This window comes from Lampetra planeri, chromosome 31 (assembly GCF_965212315.1).
Source record: "Lampetra planeri chromosome 31, kcLamPlan1.2.h2, whole genome shotgun sequence".
In the NCBI taxonomy this organism is placed as follows: domain Eukaryota; kingdom Metazoa; phylum Chordata; class Hyperoartia; order Petromyzontiformes; family Petromyzontidae; genus Lampetra; species Lampetra planeri.
In genome coordinates this window covers 2721731-2742115 of record NC_136137.1, presented here as the reverse complement: position 1 = coordinate 2742115, position 20385 = coordinate 2721731, and the positions used below count along the sequence as shown (strand labels likewise).

General features: G+C 49.1%; 1 protein-coding gene across 1 annotated transcript; it reads left to right on the top strand.

The window, feature by feature from the left end:
* Positions 1 to 8371: 8371 nt before the first annotated feature.
* LOC144729085 (keratin, type II cytoskeletal 8-like) lies at positions 8372 to 20096 on the top strand. The gene is made up of 9 exons (XM_078608977.1): positions 8372 to 8840; positions 13112 to 13320; positions 13992 to 14052; positions 14833 to 14928; positions 16843 to 17007; positions 17283 to 17408; positions 17665 to 17885; positions 18030 to 18097; positions 18794 to 20096. Exons 1-9 carry the CDS (start codon positions 8610 to 8612, stop codon positions 18907 to 18909), a joined length of 1293 nt encoding a protein of 430 aa, XP_078465103.1. The 5' UTR covers positions 8372 to 8609; the 3' UTR covers positions 18910 to 20096.
* Positions 20097 to 20385: the final 289 nt, after the last annotated feature.

The window sequence follows — 20385 nt, the reverse complement described above, 5'->3', positions numbered from 1 at the left end:
CAAATACATCGCCCGTTTAGCCGCACAGGCTGCAGCAAACGATGGATATAAATCACGATCATAAATGAGTAGATTTTGTATTATTCGTGCCATTATTACACGAAGCCGCTATGGTTCCGACATATTCTTAGGTTTTTTTCGGTAAAGTCACGTAGGTAAAAACATTAAAAAGTAAAATAAAATAAAAATTAAAATCACGACGTTTCGGAGGCAACACAGGTGGTAACCCCCCGTCACAGCCACGACATAGTCTGCCGTAGGTTTACGGTACGGATGCAACGTTACTGTGTACGGTCCCACACACAATGGCCTCCTCATTTCGAACGACGTCGCGGGGTCTTTAACGTCCACGATTAGCAACGTTTGGCCTACGTACGGCGCGAGAGAAGTTCGGCGCACATACGCACGTACATTTTCAGGTTGCTACACGCGAACTTATACCCAGGGGTTTCAGTGGTGATTCTGTTGCCTCCCCTGCCTCGAACCCGAGACTCTGGTTGTAACATCGGCAGGTGCTGTAGTAACGATAATGAGCACACGTATTTGTCCAGCGCCACATTTCAGAGAGAGCGTGACGAGGCCGAACGCCGTGGAGCTGCTTTGAGTGGAGAGGGGCCGGTCACACAGGCAGCGACGAAACGATGTTTAAAAATGTTTTTTTTAATATATGTAATTCCGCCGCCTGCGGATTCGAACCGCCAACCTCTGTCGCAAGTGGCGAAGGCGCTACCGCTGGGCCACGTCACCGCCAGCGTTTGTGAGCACTGATGAAGGTAATCCCCTGGTTTTGTCAGGACCACACCCAGTCACCTTTGTCTCCCCATTGCTAACATGTACACACCACAGCAGGCACTCAAGTATTCTACGCCTTGTAAACCTAGGCCAGGGTGTCGGGCAACCAAAATAACAAGAAAAGCACATTTTGTTCGAATTTTTGTTCGAATGTTTGTAACGAAAAAAAAACCTCTCAACATTTCCAAGAGCCGCAATGCACCGTGGTGAATGCGAGACGGTGGGTCTCTTGATAAACATCGGCACGAAGCAGTCCTTGAAAGAGCCGCCGCATGCGGCTCCTGATTCGCGAGATGTCGACCCCCTGAGTCGTCGGCCGAGGACCTGGAAATGTTCACACGACACTTGCTACAGGTGCCACCTATGCCTCGGAATATAACTCACATCCACCGACCCACCCACTCATGCACCACCACCCCCACACACACAGTGGATTGGAATGCGATGAAGGGGAGGCACGGGGAGGAAGGAAAAACACAGGAGGCCTTTGTGGATGGAAGTCGTTTGGGTTTGATGAGTGGTTTGTGTAAGTTTAAGGGTGGGGGAACGTCTAACCACCATCAGTCACCACCTCCATCTCACAGCCACCCGCTTCCTGCCTTGATTCTTATCTGAGGGTCACGATCACGCTGCCTTGTGCCAGGCAGACACTCACAACTGTAGCTCTTAAAACTGTCTGAGCAAGTTTTCGTTGCTGAGCTGTCTAGCTCTCTGAAAATAATCATTAGAGCCATCGTGCATAGAGCCATCCGATCGGCAGAGCCTACACCACACACCATCGGCAGGCCGGCAACGTAACACAGTGGAGGTGGAATGTGACCTGTTCCAGTTTCTGATGAAGCGGAACGTCGGGCATCATGCCGAACGACACGCGGTACAACCCGAATGACGCGTCAGAGAGACGCGTAGCTTCTTCAGCAACGTCTGTACGTTCGCGTTGGGGTTGGTGAGTGAGCAATGGCGTAACAAGCGTGGGGAGAGTGGGTGCCTGCCCCCCCCCGGGTACGGGTAGCCGGGTATCGGGTAGGGTACGGGTATCGGGTACCCGGTTGCGACCTCTGGCAGGAATGCAACAGGACTTATACCCAGGGGTTTCAGTGGTGATTCTGTTGCTTACCCTGCCTCGAACCCGAGACTCTGGTTGTAACATCGGCAGGTGCAGTCGTAATAATAATGAGCACACGTATTTGTCCAGCGCCTTTTTTCAGAGAGAGCGTGACGAGGCCGAATGCCGTGGAGCTGCTTTGAATGGAGAAGGGCCGGTCACAGAGGCTCCGACGAAACGATTTTTAAAATGTTTTTTTTATGTATAACGTTACATATTCTTGGGTCTTTCGGTAAAGTCAGAAAAGAAAAAAAAGAAAAAAAAATACTATTTTCTTTGAACCTATCTACGTGACTTTACCGAAAGAGCCAAGAATATGAATTCCTGCAGTCACGAAAGCTTTAAGTCAAGATTGATAACATTCCACTTTTTCTGTTCTTTGTTACTCTACAGGGTAGAGCAATAATGTAGAGTAACGGCTGGAATCTGGAATATTTTCCCTGTTTTTTGCTCGTTTTGGCTCTCTGTCAATGCCTCCCCCACGCGGTGCCGATCATGGGTGTTGATCGTACTTTAGCGAGCAAAATATCTGAACCGGTCCTGGGCCTTCCTTAGGTCGACTCAGCCTCACACGAGTACCTGGAGCGGTGTGCAAAACATCACCATTCGGGAGACAAAGGCGGCTGGGCATGGTGCTGGCCACCCACACCCTCGTGTGCCGTGCTGAGCTTCGCATGTGCAACTCGTAAACAGCATTTGCCCCAACAGTCTGTTAAAAAAACCTGAATTGAAGCTTTCGTGACTGCCGGAATTACTCTTTGGTTCTTTCGGTAAAGTGGCGTAGAAAGAAAATGAAAGGCTACACGTGGGGATTTTGCCTTTGTGCACTTGAACACGCGTTGGTGAGAGGCGTGGCTCGAACCGGTTCAGATATCACTCGGCGCTGATGTTAGCCGTGGTCTGGAATCAATTCTTGGGTGGCTGCTTTCATGGCACCAGTGCGCCAACATCCTGCCACTGTAATAGAGGTTTTTTGGTTTAGATCGCGTAAATATGTCTCGTTAAAACCCGCCACCACCCGACACAGCCAACTAGTAAGGGTTGTCGCGTAAACAGAACGTGGCCAATTCGTCACTAGTACAGCACTAGTGTATAGTGTAGCGTATAGTATAGTAGTGTATAGTGTAGTATACTAGTACAGCACACCGGTGTGTTGGAGAGCCAAGCCACAACATTTACAATCTGAGTACGACGTTTCGCAATTAATTACAACTAGCTTCATCAGGCGACAGCCAGATTTGTGGAGATGTCTTACTGTTTCGTTCGTTATATAGAGGTGTAGATGTGGTGACCACGCTTCTTCGCGCTTGCGCAAAGTGTGGGGGGGGGGGGTACGGAGTGAACGTACATTATGCATGTGCATTATGCGTGCCCTTTGAATTTGTCCTTCCTGTCAATTGTGTGTATAGTATTAAAATAGCCGTACCAACGGTAATCCCTATTGAATGAAGTCTGCTGCCCTTTATAGGCATGAATTTGCATGATGTAATATTTGATGATTCGCTTCCATGCAGCACTAAAGCGGTAGCTATCCGAACGGTTAAAGTTGTTTTTTTTTCTTTCAATTTCGATAGATTATCTAATTATCCTTGGCCATTAGTAGCTAGTTTTGCACAGAACTTCAACATTATCAAAATAAATTGAGTGTCCTTGTTGGCACGCGTGTTCTGCTACTGCTGACAGTTGTATTTGGGAGAATTTAAGATTTCTCTGATGTTATTTTAGTCTCGTGCTGATCATTCGTCCTGTTTGCCCAACATAACAATTTCCGCACATGAAGTTAATCCTGTACACACCTTCTGTTGATAGCTTCGGTAATGCATCTTTTGTACCAGATATACATTTCTGTATTTTATGTACCGTGCCAAATCTGACTCGGATGTTTAGTTCTTTCAAACATTTGACTCGTTTTAACGACACATTTATACAGTATATGTACACGATCTAACCCAAAAAGCCTCTATTATGTATGATATCACTGGTCAACACACTTTTTCTGGCATAAGGTATTCCAACGGTTTTAAGGTAATTTTGGGGTGCTGATTCCAAATCTGGCATCCGTTTTTGTCTATCACATCAGGTTTTTGAGATATCAAATATTGCATTTTCAATAAAAACTGCAGAAGAAAAATATTAAATAAATGTGGATATCTACATAAAATTATATTATAAGCACACTATCCTAAAAATACAGCACCATATTTTAACACTAAAGCAGTCACTGACTCGCAACAACTTGCAATCATAAGTGACAGAGTTAATTTCGGGTATAATCAATGAAAATGGGGTATGCCGATAGCATAAAAATGAGATGTGATAGAGCAAATATGAGATCAGATTTGGAATCAGCCCCCTGAAATTAGTCTAAAACAGCTGCAAAAGTCCACGCCAGAAAAAAGCTTTTTTTTGTTGACCAGTGTATTAGTCGCGAAAGCCTACGTGTTTAATATCCTGCCACTGCTTTCCCCAATAATACGCGTGCTTTTTTTGATTCTCGTGAGATGTGGTTTTGACTTTCTTCGTTATTGTTTTATCACATTTTTGTTTTGTTATTGTGTTGTCAAACTAGTTTAAATCTCTCCCTTTAGCGATGTTTACAACTGTTTAGATCTGTTAAATTCATGTTTCTGAAACGTTACCTTTTTATCGTCCTGGATCCCTAGCACGAGGAATTAAATGGGCCCCCGTGTCCCTCCCCCTCCCTCCCCCCATTCTCATTGCGGTTGCACCGCTTGCAGAATCCTCGATAGCTGCACGCACCGCTATAGAGAGGCCCTTGCCTCAATAAGGTCACGCGTGGAATAGTAACGCCCCATTGTCACGGTGATCTGGTGAAGACGGTATCACTGATCGGCCGTGGTATTTAAAGCGAGCGTGGGCATGGCAGCCAAGGAACGGAACGAGTCTAGGAGAGATGGAGCGATGACATCAGTTCATGTTCAGGTGCGAGGTGGATTATTAGGTACATCGCAGCGTTGTAAGAGGTGATGACAGCTTGAGCAGGCTTTGATCCAGCAGTGGATTGATCATGGCCGATTCACTGAAACTTAAAGTATATTTTTGTTAACAGACCCGGATAAAAAAAGAAGCATACAAAACTCTTTAAAAAAAATCATGAACTTTAATCACTTTCAAAATACTAAACAAAATATAGCATTTTATTTTAACAGGTAAGGCCCACTAAGCTATAACGCTGTTTTTCAGAAGCAACCTGGCCACAAATGATAGCTCAACGAAGTGGCTTATCAAGTGGCAATGTACAGCAGCCAAATAATCCAAACACAATGTAATACGCCGCAAATAAAGCACTTGGGATATACGTGAGATCAGTTTTGGACACTGCATGTTAAAGCGAAAGACGCTTTGAGTAATACGAGACTGCAAATATAAACAAGTCAAATTCAGAGTGTTAAGAACAAAAACATTCCAGCCACGCTCAATCCATGAGCGGAGGAGGCCCTCTCCACACGTGCCACTCACGTGTCACTCACGTGCCACTCACGTGCCACTCACATGTCACTCACGTGCCACTCACGTGCCACTCACATGTCACTCACGTGCTTTATCCCCCTCCCGGTGGTCAATGCAGTCGTGGCGGGGTGGGGAGGGAGGGCATGCCGGTTCTGATATCCGAATCAGAACATTTAGACTGCAGGAGAAATCTGAATTAGCCGGGAAGATCTTAATTCGCAAATGTCCAGTATGGGCGGGTCAGCGAGTTACAACAACAAACACTAGAAAAACACGACGGGAGTGCAAAGTAGAGGAAAAGGTAAGCAAGTCAATACATGATAATTGTTTTTTTACCCTTCTATCTGGCAACAAAACTGATACCTTTTTACAAGGAGTCAGAAAGAAGGGTAAAAAAACAATTATCATATTTTTAGTGGCAAATGAGGTTCCCATGAAGTCAATACATATTAATAACAAATACATTCATTATATTACATAAGTCTAATTCATCAAACTTGGGCAAGGCAGCAAAAACAACATCACAGTCCCAGACCACACCAAGATAACACACAGAAGTAGTCCCTCAATGAAATAGCACATTAACGTGGAACTATTGATACACAGGTAAGGATCAAAGTTACAAATCATATTTGCAAATGTGACTGAATCTTCTGCTTCAGGAAAACCACCTGCCACTGATGTTACCCGTGGCCGGAATCGAACTCTGGTGGCTGGGTTCGTAGTGCAGCGCGCGAATGACCACCACCGCCCGCCCCACCCTCAGCGTTACCGAACACAGTCGTTTATTTCCAAGTCTCAAATTGCTTTTCAGGAAACGTTCGACGTCCTTTTAAAGCACGGTTTGCTGAGCAGAGGGTCAAATATTAAATATGCCAAGTGGTCAGCAACAGACCGCGCTATTCAAGATGTATAGTACAGGTGTAAGGTGTAACCCGTATCTTGAATTGAGAGAGAAAGGTGACAATAAAACGTGGGGAAAAAGACGATGGGAAGATGGAATTCCAAAGTGGAGCAGTGCGGATGAGACGACACCGTCTGGTGGACAGAATCAGAATATTTATATTGGAGGAATCCGATGAGCTATAACGATCTTTCCTCCCACAGATGTCCAGTAGACAGACCTGAGTCCTCCACATGGCTGGAGGAATCGGCAACTTAATTCATGCTTAGCAGTAATCAAGGCGGTAGCACGGTTGGTTACGTACGGTGCGAAAGAAGTTCAACATAAATACATAAATGAGTGATGAGTAGGTGACTCACCGCCGGTGAGCGCGTGTCTGGGAGTGAACCAGTGATTGCTGGATTACCAAGGTGACTGCTTTAGGACAATATTAGAATGATGAGTATGTTATCGACCACACAGCACCGAATACATCTCCAATTCTGTTGTTGTGAATCACCGCACGGGGCATGAAGTGGTGATAACAGCACTGGCTTCTGATTCACTGCAGCTGATGTAAAGTTAGTGCAGGCCCACGCCTTCACGAAGGCATTCCCGTATTCACGAATGTTCTGCGTTGGAGTATTTGAGCACACCCAGACACACCAAGCATTCCAGCCGATAAGATCACCCATCAGCAGCATCGCCCGTTGTGCCTCGCGCGTGTGAGTGTTGAGTGTGTGTGTGCGTATGTGCAGGTGAAAAGTATGTGTGTATACGTGTGTGTGGGTGGGATGATGGTATGGGGGAGCGGTGGCATAGTGGTTAGCGCACTGGCGTTACACGGGTTCGATTCCCGCTCACGGCCATCACCAGTGACGATTATCTGAAATGGTCCTGGGCCTCCCCTTGGTCGACTCAGCCTCAAATGAGTACCTGCTGCGGTGTGTAAACATCGTCACTCGGGAGGCAAAGGCGGCCGGGCGTGGTGCTGGCCACCCACCCCCTCGTGTGCCTTGCTCGATAACAGCACTTGCCCCGACAGTCTGTTAAGGCTACACGGGGGATATTTTTTGTCTTTTTGGTGTAGAGAGCGGTGGTGTTGTGGTTCGAGTAACTGGCGCAACGAACCCGGCAGCATGAGTTTGACTCCCACTCACGGCCACCATTCACGAATAATTTGAACTGGTCGTGGGTCCTCGTCCAGGTTGACTCAGCCTTAAATATGAGCACCTCCAGGGCAATGTGTCAACATCAGCAATCGGAGGGGACAAAGGAGGCAAGGGCGTGGCACTGGCCACCCGTTCCGTCGTGGTACCCTCACGGCTTTCTCAGTGCTAACAGCACTTGCCACAAAAGTCAGTTAAAATATATATATGTGGTGTCGTGGTTCGAGTAACTGGCGCAACGAACCCGGCAGCATGAGTTTGATTCCCACTCATTTGCATTTGTGCCTTACGAACGCCGGCCACCAAAGTTTGATTTCCCAGTCACGGATAACATCAGTGGCAAGTGGTACTCGAACCTGTTTGATCCTCGTTTAGGTCGACTCAGACTTGCACGAGTGCCTGGTTTAAGATGGAGAAACATTGCAGTGTTTCATTGGGGGAGACAAAGGCAACTGGGCGTGGTTCTGGATACGCCACCACGTGTGTGTGTGTGTCGCACCGGCGTTAATAGGTGCTCGCTAACAATACAGTACCTCCAATAGGGAGCGGTGGCGCAGTGGTTAGCGCAACACGTTACGAACCCGGCGGCGACTCGAGTTCGATTCCCGCTCACGAACCAATAACAGAGGCGAAAATCCGAACCGATTCTGCGCCTCCCCTAGGTCGACTCAGCCTGCAATGACTACCTGGTGCGGTGGTGTATCAACATCAGCATGCGGAGAGACAAAGGCGACCGGGCGTGGTGCCGACCACCCTCGATCGCGTTCGCCGTGTTGGCCTTCTTAGGTGCTCCCCAACAGCACTTGCCCCGGGAGTCTGCCAAAGGCTCTACGGGGGAGTTTTATCTTTGCGTGTGGTTACGGTAATCCCAAGCCAGCGCAATCCGCCCTCGGCCAATGATAACGAAAGCAGACGCCCCTTCGCCCGGGCCCCTATATAAGGGCCAGGTGTGCAAGTCACCTGGCTCCAAGCGACTCGAGGCAAGCCACCACGCTCCCCTCCCACCGCGCATCACCGCACAGCCCACGAGAGAGAGAGAGAGGAGACAGACTTTTTGGAACGCAGTTCGCTCAGAGGTCCTAAACCACGCGCGGCTCACCGCTGCCACGTTCACGCTCCGGGTGTAGGGGAAGACTCCATCGTAAAAGGGTTGATATTTGTAGAAACGCAGGAAGCCACCAGCAGCGAGATGTCCCTCCGCAACCGTGGCTTTAGCAGCAAGTCGGTGGTGACCGGGGGTAGTCTGAAAGGCGCTCGCTCGTCCATTCGTTACGATGGCCGTGCATCCCGCTCGTCCGCGGGGGTCCTGTTCACGGGAGCCCCCCCTCCCGAGATCGATCGCTCTGTGCAGGACGTGAGGAGCCAGGAGAAGGATCAGATCAGGGGCCTCAACGACCGCTTCGCCAACTTCATCGACAAGGTGCTTGTCTGTCTGTCTCTGTGTGTGTGTGTCATCTCAGTCGTCTCCGACTCCTCTCGGTCGGTAAAACCCACGGCACCTGCTGGGTCTGTTGTCCGTGACCTGCCAGCGGGCGTTCGACACTTCACGTGGCCTTAAAGTGCACGTAGCCTGGCACAAGCGCCGTGGCGACGTCACCCACACTTCGTGGCAAATGGCGGTGGTTGTTGTTGTTGTGTGTGTGGAGGTGTATTACCTATGAGGTGTATCGCATACAGGTGTGTGTAGGACGAAGTTGTATCTCCTATGAGATGTGTGTGGGAGCGGTAGCGTAACGGTGAGCGCGCTGCGCTACGTACCCGACCGCCCAAGTTCGATTCCCTCCCACGGCTACTCCCAACACGAGTAGTGACGATTACCTGAACCATTCCCGGGTCGACTCAGCCTCAAGCGAGTACCTGGTTCGGTGTGTAAACATCGCCACTGGGGAGACAAAGGCGGTCGGGCGTGGTGCTGGCACCCACCCACCCCTTCGTGTACCGTCCCGACCTTCATAGGTGCTCGCAAACAGCACTTGCCTCAACCGTCTAAGCCGATACGGGGGATCTGTGTCTTGGTTGTGTTAGAATGTGCAGGTGTCTGTTGCAAGCTGTTGGGTACATAGGCGCCGAGTACGTGTATCCTACGGTGTTGCTCGCAGTTGTAATCTACAAGTACAGTAGGGTGCTGTACCTCTCCAGGTGTTATTTAAAATCTGGGTCTTAGAATGGACAGGTGTATTACAAGTTGTTACTGGAACACGATCACACTGTGTGTGAATATGTTCAGGTATGTATTTACACCTATGAGTGCGCGTCATCATTTATTGGTGTGCATGATGCAGGCGTGCGTCTTGTTTAAGTTGCAATATTACACTTATATATATTTTTAGGTGTCTCATATTTACATGTAGAGGCGTTGCAATATTCAGGCATGTTTCTGTGTATTTTGTTGATGTGTGTGCGTAAAAAGTTTTTTTTTGGAAGATTGTGATATTTCAGGTGTTTGTGTAACAAGGTGTGTGTGTGTGGTTCAGATAATATATAGATGTGTGTGTGTGTGTGTATATCCGATGCAGCGTTATAGGTGTGTGTGTGTGTCTGTTCTAGCATGTGTGATAGGTTCGTGAGTTGTAGGTGTGTTCAGGGCGCCACGGTGATTCGATGTTAACTTACATCGCCTGGTACGCAGGAGGTCGTGGGCTCGATCCCGACCCTGACGCCTGCTGTATATTTGGAGTTTGTGTGTTCTCCCCGTGGTCGCGTGGATTTCTCTCCGGTTCCTCCGGTTTTTCCTCCATTTGGAATCGACGTGCATTTACAGTATTTGGCTGCTATAAAGTACAACACGATAAGCCACTTAGTTTAGCTGTTATTGGTGGCCAGGTCGCTTCTAAAAAAGAGCTACACAGATCCGTGGGCCTTACTTGGTCAGATAAAAATGGTTTGTAGTTCAGACTCGTGTGTATCATGCATGTGTACACACTTGCGTGGTGTTACCTGTGTGGTTGTTCTTTCTGCATGTACGCTACAGGTGTGTGTACCTGTTTGAACTTGTGACTTTTGGTGCGTGCATTTATTATAGATGAGCGTATGCATGCATGCATGCGTGCATGCGTGCATGCGTGTATCTCCAACCACTACGCAGTACACGCATTAAACAGTCCTGTGCATATCCCCCACCCATTTAGCAACAATAAGTAAGTCCACGTGTCATGCCTCATCCTTCCTTGGTCAAACCTTGGATAGCAAAACCTCAACTCATTTCACGTTCGGCAGTCAACACGTGGTGGACGAAGACGAGTGGAACAACAATGAGAAGGCATATTTTTTGGTTCTTTCGGTAAAGTCACGTAGATAGAAAATAAAATAATAATACAAAATAAAAATTAAAAACCAAAAACTCACGACGTTTCAATCGCAACACAAGTGGTCGTCATCAGGCGGCCGCTTGTGTTGCGATCCAAACGTCGTGAGTTTTTATTTTATTTTGTATTTTGTATTATTTTTATTTAATTTTTTATCTACGACACTTTACCGAAAGAACCAAAGAATATGAATTCCTGCAGTCACGAAAGTTTTAAGTCAAAATTTTGCGAGAAGGCATCGCTAGGAATGATATTAATTCTCCAGGGCTGGGCTATAGAACTTCCTCATCAACATAAGAGCTTAGTCCATTATTGGGGAAGTATGGCCAAAAACCCACACAACCCGCACGGCGTGGGCAGGTCCCTCATCCAGCCCCGAAATGACCAAAGTGGTTGTACACGCATGTAGGACGTAAACCTTTTCCATAATTAATGAGTAAATTACATTCATTCACTTCATCCATAAAACTGAAGTTTTACTTTTCGTTGACAATGCACATGCAGATATTAATGCTTAGGAGCATTAGGCTAATGCATTGTGTGTTTTGGGGTTTAGTTGGTTGTTAGAGAAATACTGTGTGCATGTAGGGCCTTGTTAGTTTGCTGTGAGGAGCCGTGGTACAGTGGTTAGCGCACCCACACGACCTGGTGACCCGAGTTACATTCCCAACCATGGCTAACACTCGTGGCAGAGCAAGATCAGAACCTGTCCTGGGCCTCCCCAAGGTCAACTCTGCATTGAATGAGTACCTGAAACGGTGTGTGTCAACATCGGCAATGGGAGGGGGACAAAGGAGGCAGGGAGTGGTCCTTACCACACCGTGCTGGCCTTAATAGGTGATCACCAACAGCACTCCACCACACCCGTTTATTGTATCGCCCACACACACGCTACCTGTGTATGTGGGCGGTACAGTGAGTGTGCTGTTTATGCAAGAGGATTGAGTTACCCAGCAGGGTCTGCAGTGTCAACTGAGCTGTGACGGATGCAGTGAGCGCAGACGGGAGAGCGGGCGAGGCGAGAAATCCACTCCGGGTCTTAAAAACGACGAGTGGAAAAGCTGATGTTTGTGCCATTTTAGCAGTAGCAACTGATCCCCAGACTCCACACGCATTCCATTCAATGTATGGCTCTCTGCACATTTATTTTAACTGTAGTAATGGTTATACAAATTGTCATAATTTTATAGTAATTTAAATAAGGTGGTTGGTTCATATCTGTATTTTTTTCAAGTTGACTTTTTTTTTTTTATAAAACACTTAAACTTCCCAAACGTTAAAATAATGAAGGGTGATTCATAATAAAGGTTTTTGGGTTAGATCGCGTAAGTATAAATATGTCGTAACCCTCCATCATCCGACAAAGCCAGTAATGGTTGTCACGTAAGCCAAACGTGCCAATTAGTTACTACTTGAGGTGGTTGCAGAGTAATTCCACAACATTAAAAATTGTTAATCAAGAGTCAAGTGACAGACTGAACTTATTGAATTCCTTTATAGTCACACAATTCCAACTATCATCTTGATGATGACGATGCTGTTGAGAGCGATGGTGGCAAAGAAATTGGTAATGCTGATGACGGTGATGGTCATGATGATGGCGATGAAAAACATTTTCATGCCGAAGTCGACAACGACAGGGATGGCAATATCGATCATGCTGGAGACTGCAATGATGATGAAGACATTGATGCTACTGCTCATGAATTGGGACAACGACTCCATTAATCTCCAGAGAGCAACACAACCGCCCCCTGTCACTCACAACGAAGGGTGGTCGAAAAACGTTTTTTTTGGAGGCCCTGAGAAAAAAATCCAGATGAGGCCTGCCCTGAGGCCCATCAGCTCATTCTGAGGCTCCGACAGATATATATGTCTCTTTCTTGCTCGTGGTTGACCACCAAAGGCCCAAAGAGTCACGTGACCCAGCAACAAGCGGCACCGTGGAAGGTTTAATATTCGTGTTTTGATGTTTCTCGAATTGAGTGAGCGAGGCTATTATTGTAAGAACTTGGGGAAGAAACGATGGGAGGAAATTCCAAAGTCGAGTGGTGCGAGGAAAGAAGCCGAAAAGAGAAGCGATTTGACCTGCAGTGTGGTGAGTGGGCGGCTGCTAGTCCCGACTCCTTCACATGGGTTTAGGAGCCGATGAGCGAAGTTGGTGGGAACAGTAACTACGGTACGTTAGTAGCTACAGAAGCGTGATATCTCGGTGACAGACTGGAATTTATGTACGTTGAACTTCTTTCGCACCGTACGTAGCCGACCGTGCTAATGGGACTGCTCTGAGGGATGGCGGAAACTACCGTGCCCTGCCCCATTCTCCCTCCAAACCCCCACGGCGCTGTTAACGAGAGCTAAATGTCCCTAACGAACGTGCACTTAGGTTCGCTCCCTGGAGCAGCAGCGCTCGGTGCTGGAGGCTCAGTGGAAGGTGCTGCAGGCGAAGGGCGATGACAAGTCGAACCTGGAGGACATCTACCAGGAGTACATCCGCGGCCTCAGGCGCCAGCTCGAGGTGCTGCAGGAGAACAAGGAGCACCTGCAGTCGGACGTGGGGCACATGCAGGGCGTGGTGGAGGAGTTCAAGAACAAGTACGGATGGCGATCTCCCCTCCTCCACGCACTCTCCTACCGCCCCCCCCCTCTCTCCTCTCACTCTACATTCCTCCACGCACTGGCCCATCTCTCTCCTCTCGCCACGCTCTACTCTTGCTCCCCTCCGCACACTCTCCTATCACCTCCCTCTCAATCCACTCTGCTCCTATTCTTAGGTTTTTTCGGTAAAGTCACGTAGGTAAAAAATATAAATTAATAAAAGTAAAAATAAAATAAAAATCACGACGTTTTGGAGGCAACACAAGCTTCCGTCTTCTGGTGGAACCGTCACAGCTGGATACAGCTATCGTGCTGTGACGGTTCCACCTGAAGACGGAAGCTTGTGTTGCCTCCGAAACGTCGTGATTTTATTTTATTGTTATTTTACTTTTATTAATTTTCTTTTTTTACCTACGTGACTTTACCGAAAAAACCTAAAAATATGAATCCTTGCAGTCACGAAAGCTTCAAATCTAGAACCACTCTGCTCCTCCCTGCTCACTCTCACAACTCCTTGCCCTACTCAACCTCCACACGCTTATGTACGCGACTCTATATACGTACAGCGCGAAAGAAACTCGACATGCGTGTGTATACATACTATACACACGCATGCTAATCTGTCCACTTGAGTTTTAATGAAAACGCTTTTATCCGTCGACGTTTAGGTACGAGACGGAGCTGAACAACCGCAATCACGCTGAGAACGAGTTCGTCCTCATCAAGAAGGTGAGCAGGGACATTCGCGCGCGCCGTGCCCTGAGCACGGCACTCCACCACAGCCACATGGGAGTCAGAATATTTATTCATACTGGAGAAATCCGATGAGCAATAAAGCGATTTTTCACAGATATGTTCAGTAGGGGGCACGGGGTCGGAGCGTTACAGCCGTGAGACGGGGCCCAGGCAACACGTGCGGCTACGCGCCGCTTGATAATTTACACGGTCGGTAAATGAACATCTCCCGGTGCGGTGTCGCCACTCGATCTGCAGAAAGTCGCTGTTTTCTGGCACCAGCCAATGCTCTTATTCGGCATCTAATCTTTCAAGAGGTGGTGGGTCTCCCCGCAAATGCCAACGTGCGCAGATAAAAGGACCCAACTAACAGTGGCAGTAACCTCATCCCTAATATCCATGTTTTTTTAATCCACGGCAAACTGCAGGTGAGTGGAGTGGTTTTTGCGGAGGATAGCGTCGATCTAATTCCTGACCACGGCTAACGTCGGCTGTCGGCGGTGTCTGAATCCGCACCACCTCCGCCTATCTCCAAGCTTCACCACACCCGAATATTGACCAGCGCGGTGAAGTACGGCCATAACACCCCCCCCTGTTGTGTCCGACACCGACGTGGTGTTGCATACATCCAGCAGTGGATTGGCAAATGGCTGTAAACATTATTCACAATATCAACAACAACGAAGGCCCCGTTGAGACCAGGAACCTCTGGACACTTCCGGGACGCCCCCCACGTGGCTTCTGTTCAACGTTCACGACCGTTGCGTTTTGTAGGATTTCGACGACGCCCACCTCAACAAGGTGGAGCTGGAAGCTCGGCTGGAGGGGCTGACCGACGAGATCGACTTCCTGCGGAGGATCTACGAAGAGGTGAGAGCGAGCGCGCGGTGGGCCTCTGATCAAATCGGTCCCGCAAGTTTGGCGGCGTCCAGCCTGGACGGGGTGACCGCCGTGCGTCTCGCGGCGGCGCGGAGGCGGCTGCGGGGAGGGCCGTGCTTATAATTGGCGGTTGGCAGAGCTAAGCGCAGAGCGTCCAATTCTAGATTTGAAGCTTTCGTGACTGCAAGGATTAATATTCTCAGGTTTTTTCGGTAAAGTCACGTAGGTAAAAAAAAATTAAATTTATAAAAGTAAAATAAAAATAAAATAAAAATCACGACGTTTCGGAGGCATCACAAGCTTCCGTCTTCAGGTGAATAAGAGCGTCTAATGTTGTGCCGAACTTCTATCGTCCCGTGTCTAACGCTCCCCGCCATCACCGGTTCCTGTGAGGGTATGGTCAAATAAATGGACTCTGAGGAGCAAAAAAACGTAACTTCTGCTTTTCGTCCCGAGGCTCGGTGCACAGTACCTGCCGCTGGCTGATGCTTGTTTGGCATTCCATTAAATATTAGCTTTGAATTGTTACGTCAGGGGTGAGCGGTGGCGCAGTGGTTAGCACACTGTGCCCATGGCCTGGGCCACCTGAGTTGTATTCCTGGCCGCGGCTAACTTGAGCGGCACGACCACCCACCCCCACCACCTTCACCAATCAGAGTGGTCCAGATGTATTGTGACCCCAAACATTTTTTTCCTTTGCTTATTCAATTCGGTTTTCACATCCCTATGTTGGTATCCAAACGATTACGTTTTAGAGGATTAAATGGGGGCCAAAAGACATCTGGACCACGCTGTACATTGAGCAGTATTCTGAAGTTTTCATCCCGCTTGTTTATTTAAAGCAGATACTTTGCACAGCGAACGAGGCAAATCGAAGGCAAATCCCAAAAAAAACGTCCCAAATTCTCATTGTCCGCTCCATGCCTACGGAGCTCTCTATTACTGACTTTGCAGAAGGTACTTTGTCCCGGAGTAGTCGCCTATACGTATGTATGTTGAACTTTTTTCACACCGTATGAAGCCGACCGTGCTAATCCGAGGTGCGCATGGTGCAAAAGAAGTTCGGCATAAAATGCACGCATGCAAACCCATTTGACGTATTTTAGATCACGGTGCTATTGAGGAACATGCGCGCAGAGTTTCATGGCGAGCCGTAGGCAAATGGCGACTTGAGGCGAGGGGGAACTGGGTTTGCCTCGCTCGCGCTTGCGCTCGCTTGGCTGCGGTCAAGCGTTGTCCGTCACCGCCTCGCATGGCCGGTGCGGTGTCTTCCGCAAGGCAGGAATTTGCGCGGCGAACGTTGACGGTTTGTTGTTGTTCGTGAATGCGTCGACCGCAAAAGCTGAAATAATTTTCAATCCATTGGCAAAAGACATTCGGAATGTGGCGGTTTATTTGCAACTCTAGCCCTTGCTTATATGCACGCAGCTAATTTGCATGTCTTGTAAATTATTACCCAAATTCTACAATTAATGCCAGTTGGCACGAACGAAGCCGTGCAAGTCCACAATACGATTGCGGTCAATACAAACGAGGTGGTAGATAACGGGACCAAATAGAATCGACAACTCGAATCAATCATGACGCGGAGAATCGTGAGCCAGTTCATTGACACGCTTTGGCGGCAATTCACCATTGTTTGGCCGAGCCACGTTGACCCCTCCCCTCGCATCGCTCGATGAAGTGGCTCATCACGTCGACATTTATAGCAGCCAAATGCTCTAAACGCACGTTGTTTGTAAATGTGGAGGGAAAAAACGGAACAAATTGCACACGACCACGGGGAGAACATGCGAGCTCGAAATATACAGCAGGTGTCCGGGTCGGGATCGAACCCACGACCTCCTGCATACTGGGCGAGGGAGTTAACATCTCGCCAATGCGCTTCTTGTCTCGGCTTCGCAGGAGCTGCGCGAGCTGCATGCGCAGATGAACAACATCTCGCTGACGGTGGAGGTCGACACGAACCGCCACTTCAACATGGACGACATCGTGGCGAGCGTCCGCTCCCAGTACGAGGCCTTGGCCCAGCAGAGCCGGCAAGAGGCCGAGGACTTCTACAAGGTCAAGGTGAGGACCAGCACCAGCACCACGATCGTCAATCGTCGATGTCGTTACCGTCATCACCACCACCACCGTCGTCGTCGTAATTGCTATTATCACATTTTCATCGCCGTGATTTCCATCGCATTTCCATTGCTGTCCACACGTGGAGCCCTGGGAGAGAAAAGGTTTGTGACCACGGGAGAGACGAACGGGGCCGGGATCCGTCGGGCACCATTGAGCGTGTTTTTTTTTTCGTGTGTTCCCTCCACCCCTCCCCCCCCCTCACGGCTTTGCGACAGTTTGAGGACATCAACGCGTCCGCAGACAAATCCAACGAGGACATCCGCAACTCCAAGCAGGAGCTGAACGATTTGTTGCGAACCATCAAGAGCCTCACGAGCGAGGTCCAGAGGCTGAAGCAACAGGTGAGCAGAGGCAAATCATCCCTCCTGTAGCCTTGACAGGCAGCTTGGGCAAGTGCTGTTAGCAAGTAGCACCGAATAACGGCCGGCACGGCACACGAGGTGGTGGGTGACCAGCACTAATAGAGATGATTAAACTGTGCGGAAGATGCCCATTTGAGGCAGTCGCCCGCAAATAGTACAACACACAAACACGCCTGTGCCCACCGGCACACAAGCCCGCAAGCACATGGTCACAGGTGTGCGTGTGGTTGCGCAGCGCGGGCAAGCGGAGCGCGCAGTGGCCGAGGCGGAAGATCTCGGCGAGCAGGCGGTGAAGGACGCCAAGCAGAGGATCGCCGACCTGGAGCAGGAGCTGGCCGACAGCCGCCGCCAAATGGCGCAGCATGTGCGTGACTACCAGGAGCTGATGAACGTGAAGCTGGCGCTCGACATCGAGATCGCGACCTACGGCAAGCTGCTGGAGGGCGAGGAGGACCGGTGAGTGTCACGCACGTACGCACGCACGCACGCGCATTCGGCGCGGGTTTTCAGGGCCCGGGGTGATTTGTATTTTGCTTGTTCTGAGATGCTCGTTTGTTGGGTCGTGCTTTGCTGTGTGTGCTGTCGCCCGTGGTCCTGCAGGCTGTCGTCCCTTGCCGGGGCCAGAGGGAGGAACCCCAGGAACTACAGCTACAGCTTTGGGGATGACGGTAAATTCACCGTTGTCGCGATTGTGATCACAGGTCATCATCGTCGTAGTCGTCGTCTTTGTTGTCATAATCATTGTTGTCGTGTTCATCTTCATCATTATCATAATCATCATCATTGTCTTCAATATCATCTTCGTAATAACTTTCATCATTATCATCGCTGTTCATATAATAAACAGTGCATCAAACACAAAGTAGTTTCTCAGTGGTGGCAATTCCACATTCCTGTGCCAATGCCGAGTCTATCCATAGAAAAACCCCTGTTGACGTCCCACAAAGTGGAACTCGTGTCGCGTAACCTGGAGAACCGTAGACCTGAGCTCACTCGTGAACAAAATTTGAACCCACGATGAATCTTCCCACCCACACACCCGAACGCGGTGTCCTTCATTGCAAGGCCCGCAGGCCACTGGCGGCCCCTGGTGGCCTTCTTTTAACGAGGCCTCTGACAATACACAACAAGTGAAAACACCGCCATCATCGTGCTGTCAAACCCAAGGGTTTCAAACGTGTGGCGGCCCTCGCACCGTTGATGTCTTATCGGCGAAAGTGGCTCTCCCCCCACCCCCTCTGAAAATGAGTGAAGAAGCCTGCCCTAACCTAACCAGCGCAACCACGATCCACCGTGCGATGCCAACGTATAAAACGCGCGAGTTGCTTCAATTCACTCCCGACTGCTTTGTTTTTCTCCGGCAGACCTGACTTCCCACTACGAGAGCGCCGTCCCCAGGTCGTCCAAGACGGTCATCATCAAGTCGATCGAGACGCAGGACGGCAGCGTCGTGTCGGAGACGACCGAAGTCCGAAATTAAACCCGGGCATTGCGTTCCCCGCCTGCCAACCTGGCTCCAGCCCCCCCCCCCCACCGCCTCCCCCGCTGTGCGATGTCGCGATGCCATCCCTAGTGGGCACCTCCCGAGCGGGAATGAAGCCGCGTTGGCGGACGCGGAGACGACGAGGATTGGAATGCAAGAGTGCAGGTCGCATAGCTGGAAGGTTTTAAAAAAAAAGAATACAAATATAACGTGTTGGAAAAAAATATGCAGTGTGAAATATTTGGCTGTGGGTGGAGGGGGTGGGGGTGCTATTTGCTTTTGAAGTCCACTTTGTATCCTTTCGCCGTATCTCTGCATTAGGTCCCCTTTCCTCGCGCCACTGACGCTCGCACCAAAAACACGGTTTGATACGTATGGTGCAAAGGAAGTTCAACATGCACACGTCTCTTTAAAGCGACCTCTTCATAGCACTCCCATGCATTGCACCGCGTCTCGTCTGGCACGACGTCCGACGTTTCTCTCCGTGTGCCGGGTGAAGCTTTTTCAAGAACTTAACTGTGAACGGCTGAACCGAACAGTTCCTGAAGAAGCTGCCCAGCACGTGCAACAAAACGTCGGACATTGTACCGAACAACAAAGCAAAAACACATCAACTAACACAGTAAAGAGCCACTTAACATTGCCTTTTGTCTTGACCAGTGCTGTGGCACTGCAACTTGTTGACAATAAATTGTGGTACCGGTGCAGCATGTGTTAGGAAGTTTAAAAACTAAGTATCAACTCCACCGTGCATCAGAAGACCATCAAAAGCAGACACGTGGTGAACGGTGGTTTAGACGAACGTTCAGTGCGCAGCCTCGCCGCTCAAGGGCGCGCACGGTGTAACTCCGCTCTCGGATTCTGCAGCTCTTGAAACACAAACCTGGGAATAGAAAGGCGCTTGCTTGCGCCTTGTTAGAGAGTGCCTTTGCTTTTTTTTTAGTTTTGCTGGCGTCGGGTCTGTGCGGCTGTTCGAAACCGTTCCACTCCGCTTGGGCTGGGGGGGGGGGTGCTCTGTGTCGGCTTTTACTATTCTGTAGTGCGTAAAGAATAGACGCTTAAGTAGACGATCACTGACGGGAAGGTGAAGGGCCGCTATTATTCTCTAGAGTCTGCCGCGTGAGTGTACGTCGCGTGCGCACGATGGGATTCTCGGGAGAATAAAGCCGGTGCACTGTTTTAAATGCTGCGTGTTGTTGTTTTGTTTTATTTACTGCAGTCAAACATGGCGTTTGCTCAATGCAACATGGGACATCGGTGACTTACAGAGGGGCATCGGCACAAGCTGAATATATTACTATTTTAATTTACTTCTAAGCCTCTAGGTCTTACCACGTCTCAAGATGCTGTACGCATGGGGCCAGGTGGGTGGGGAGATTTACGACCGTTTTAATTTTTGCAGGTAAAGCCCACTGAGCTTGTCATGTCGAAATTTATAGCAGCCAAATACTCTAAACGAGCGTTGATTCTAAA

What these genes read in the sequence shown, in the direction of transcription:
- LOC144729085 (XM_078608977.1), top strand. Translation starts at nt 8,610, where the DNA reads ATGTCCCTCCGCAACCGTGGCTTTAGCAGCAAGTCGGTGGTGACCGGG. An exon ending in TGCGGAGGATCTACGAAGAG is followed by an intron (nt 14,929 to 16,842) that starts GTGAGAGCGAGC and finishes TCGGCTTCGCAG; the next exon opens with GAGCTGCGCGAGCTGCATGC. An exon ending in CTGGAGGGCGAGGAGGACCG is followed by an intron (nt 17,886 to 18,029) that starts GTGAGTGTCACG and finishes GTGGTCCTGCAG; the next exon opens with GCTGTCGTCCCTTGCCGGGG.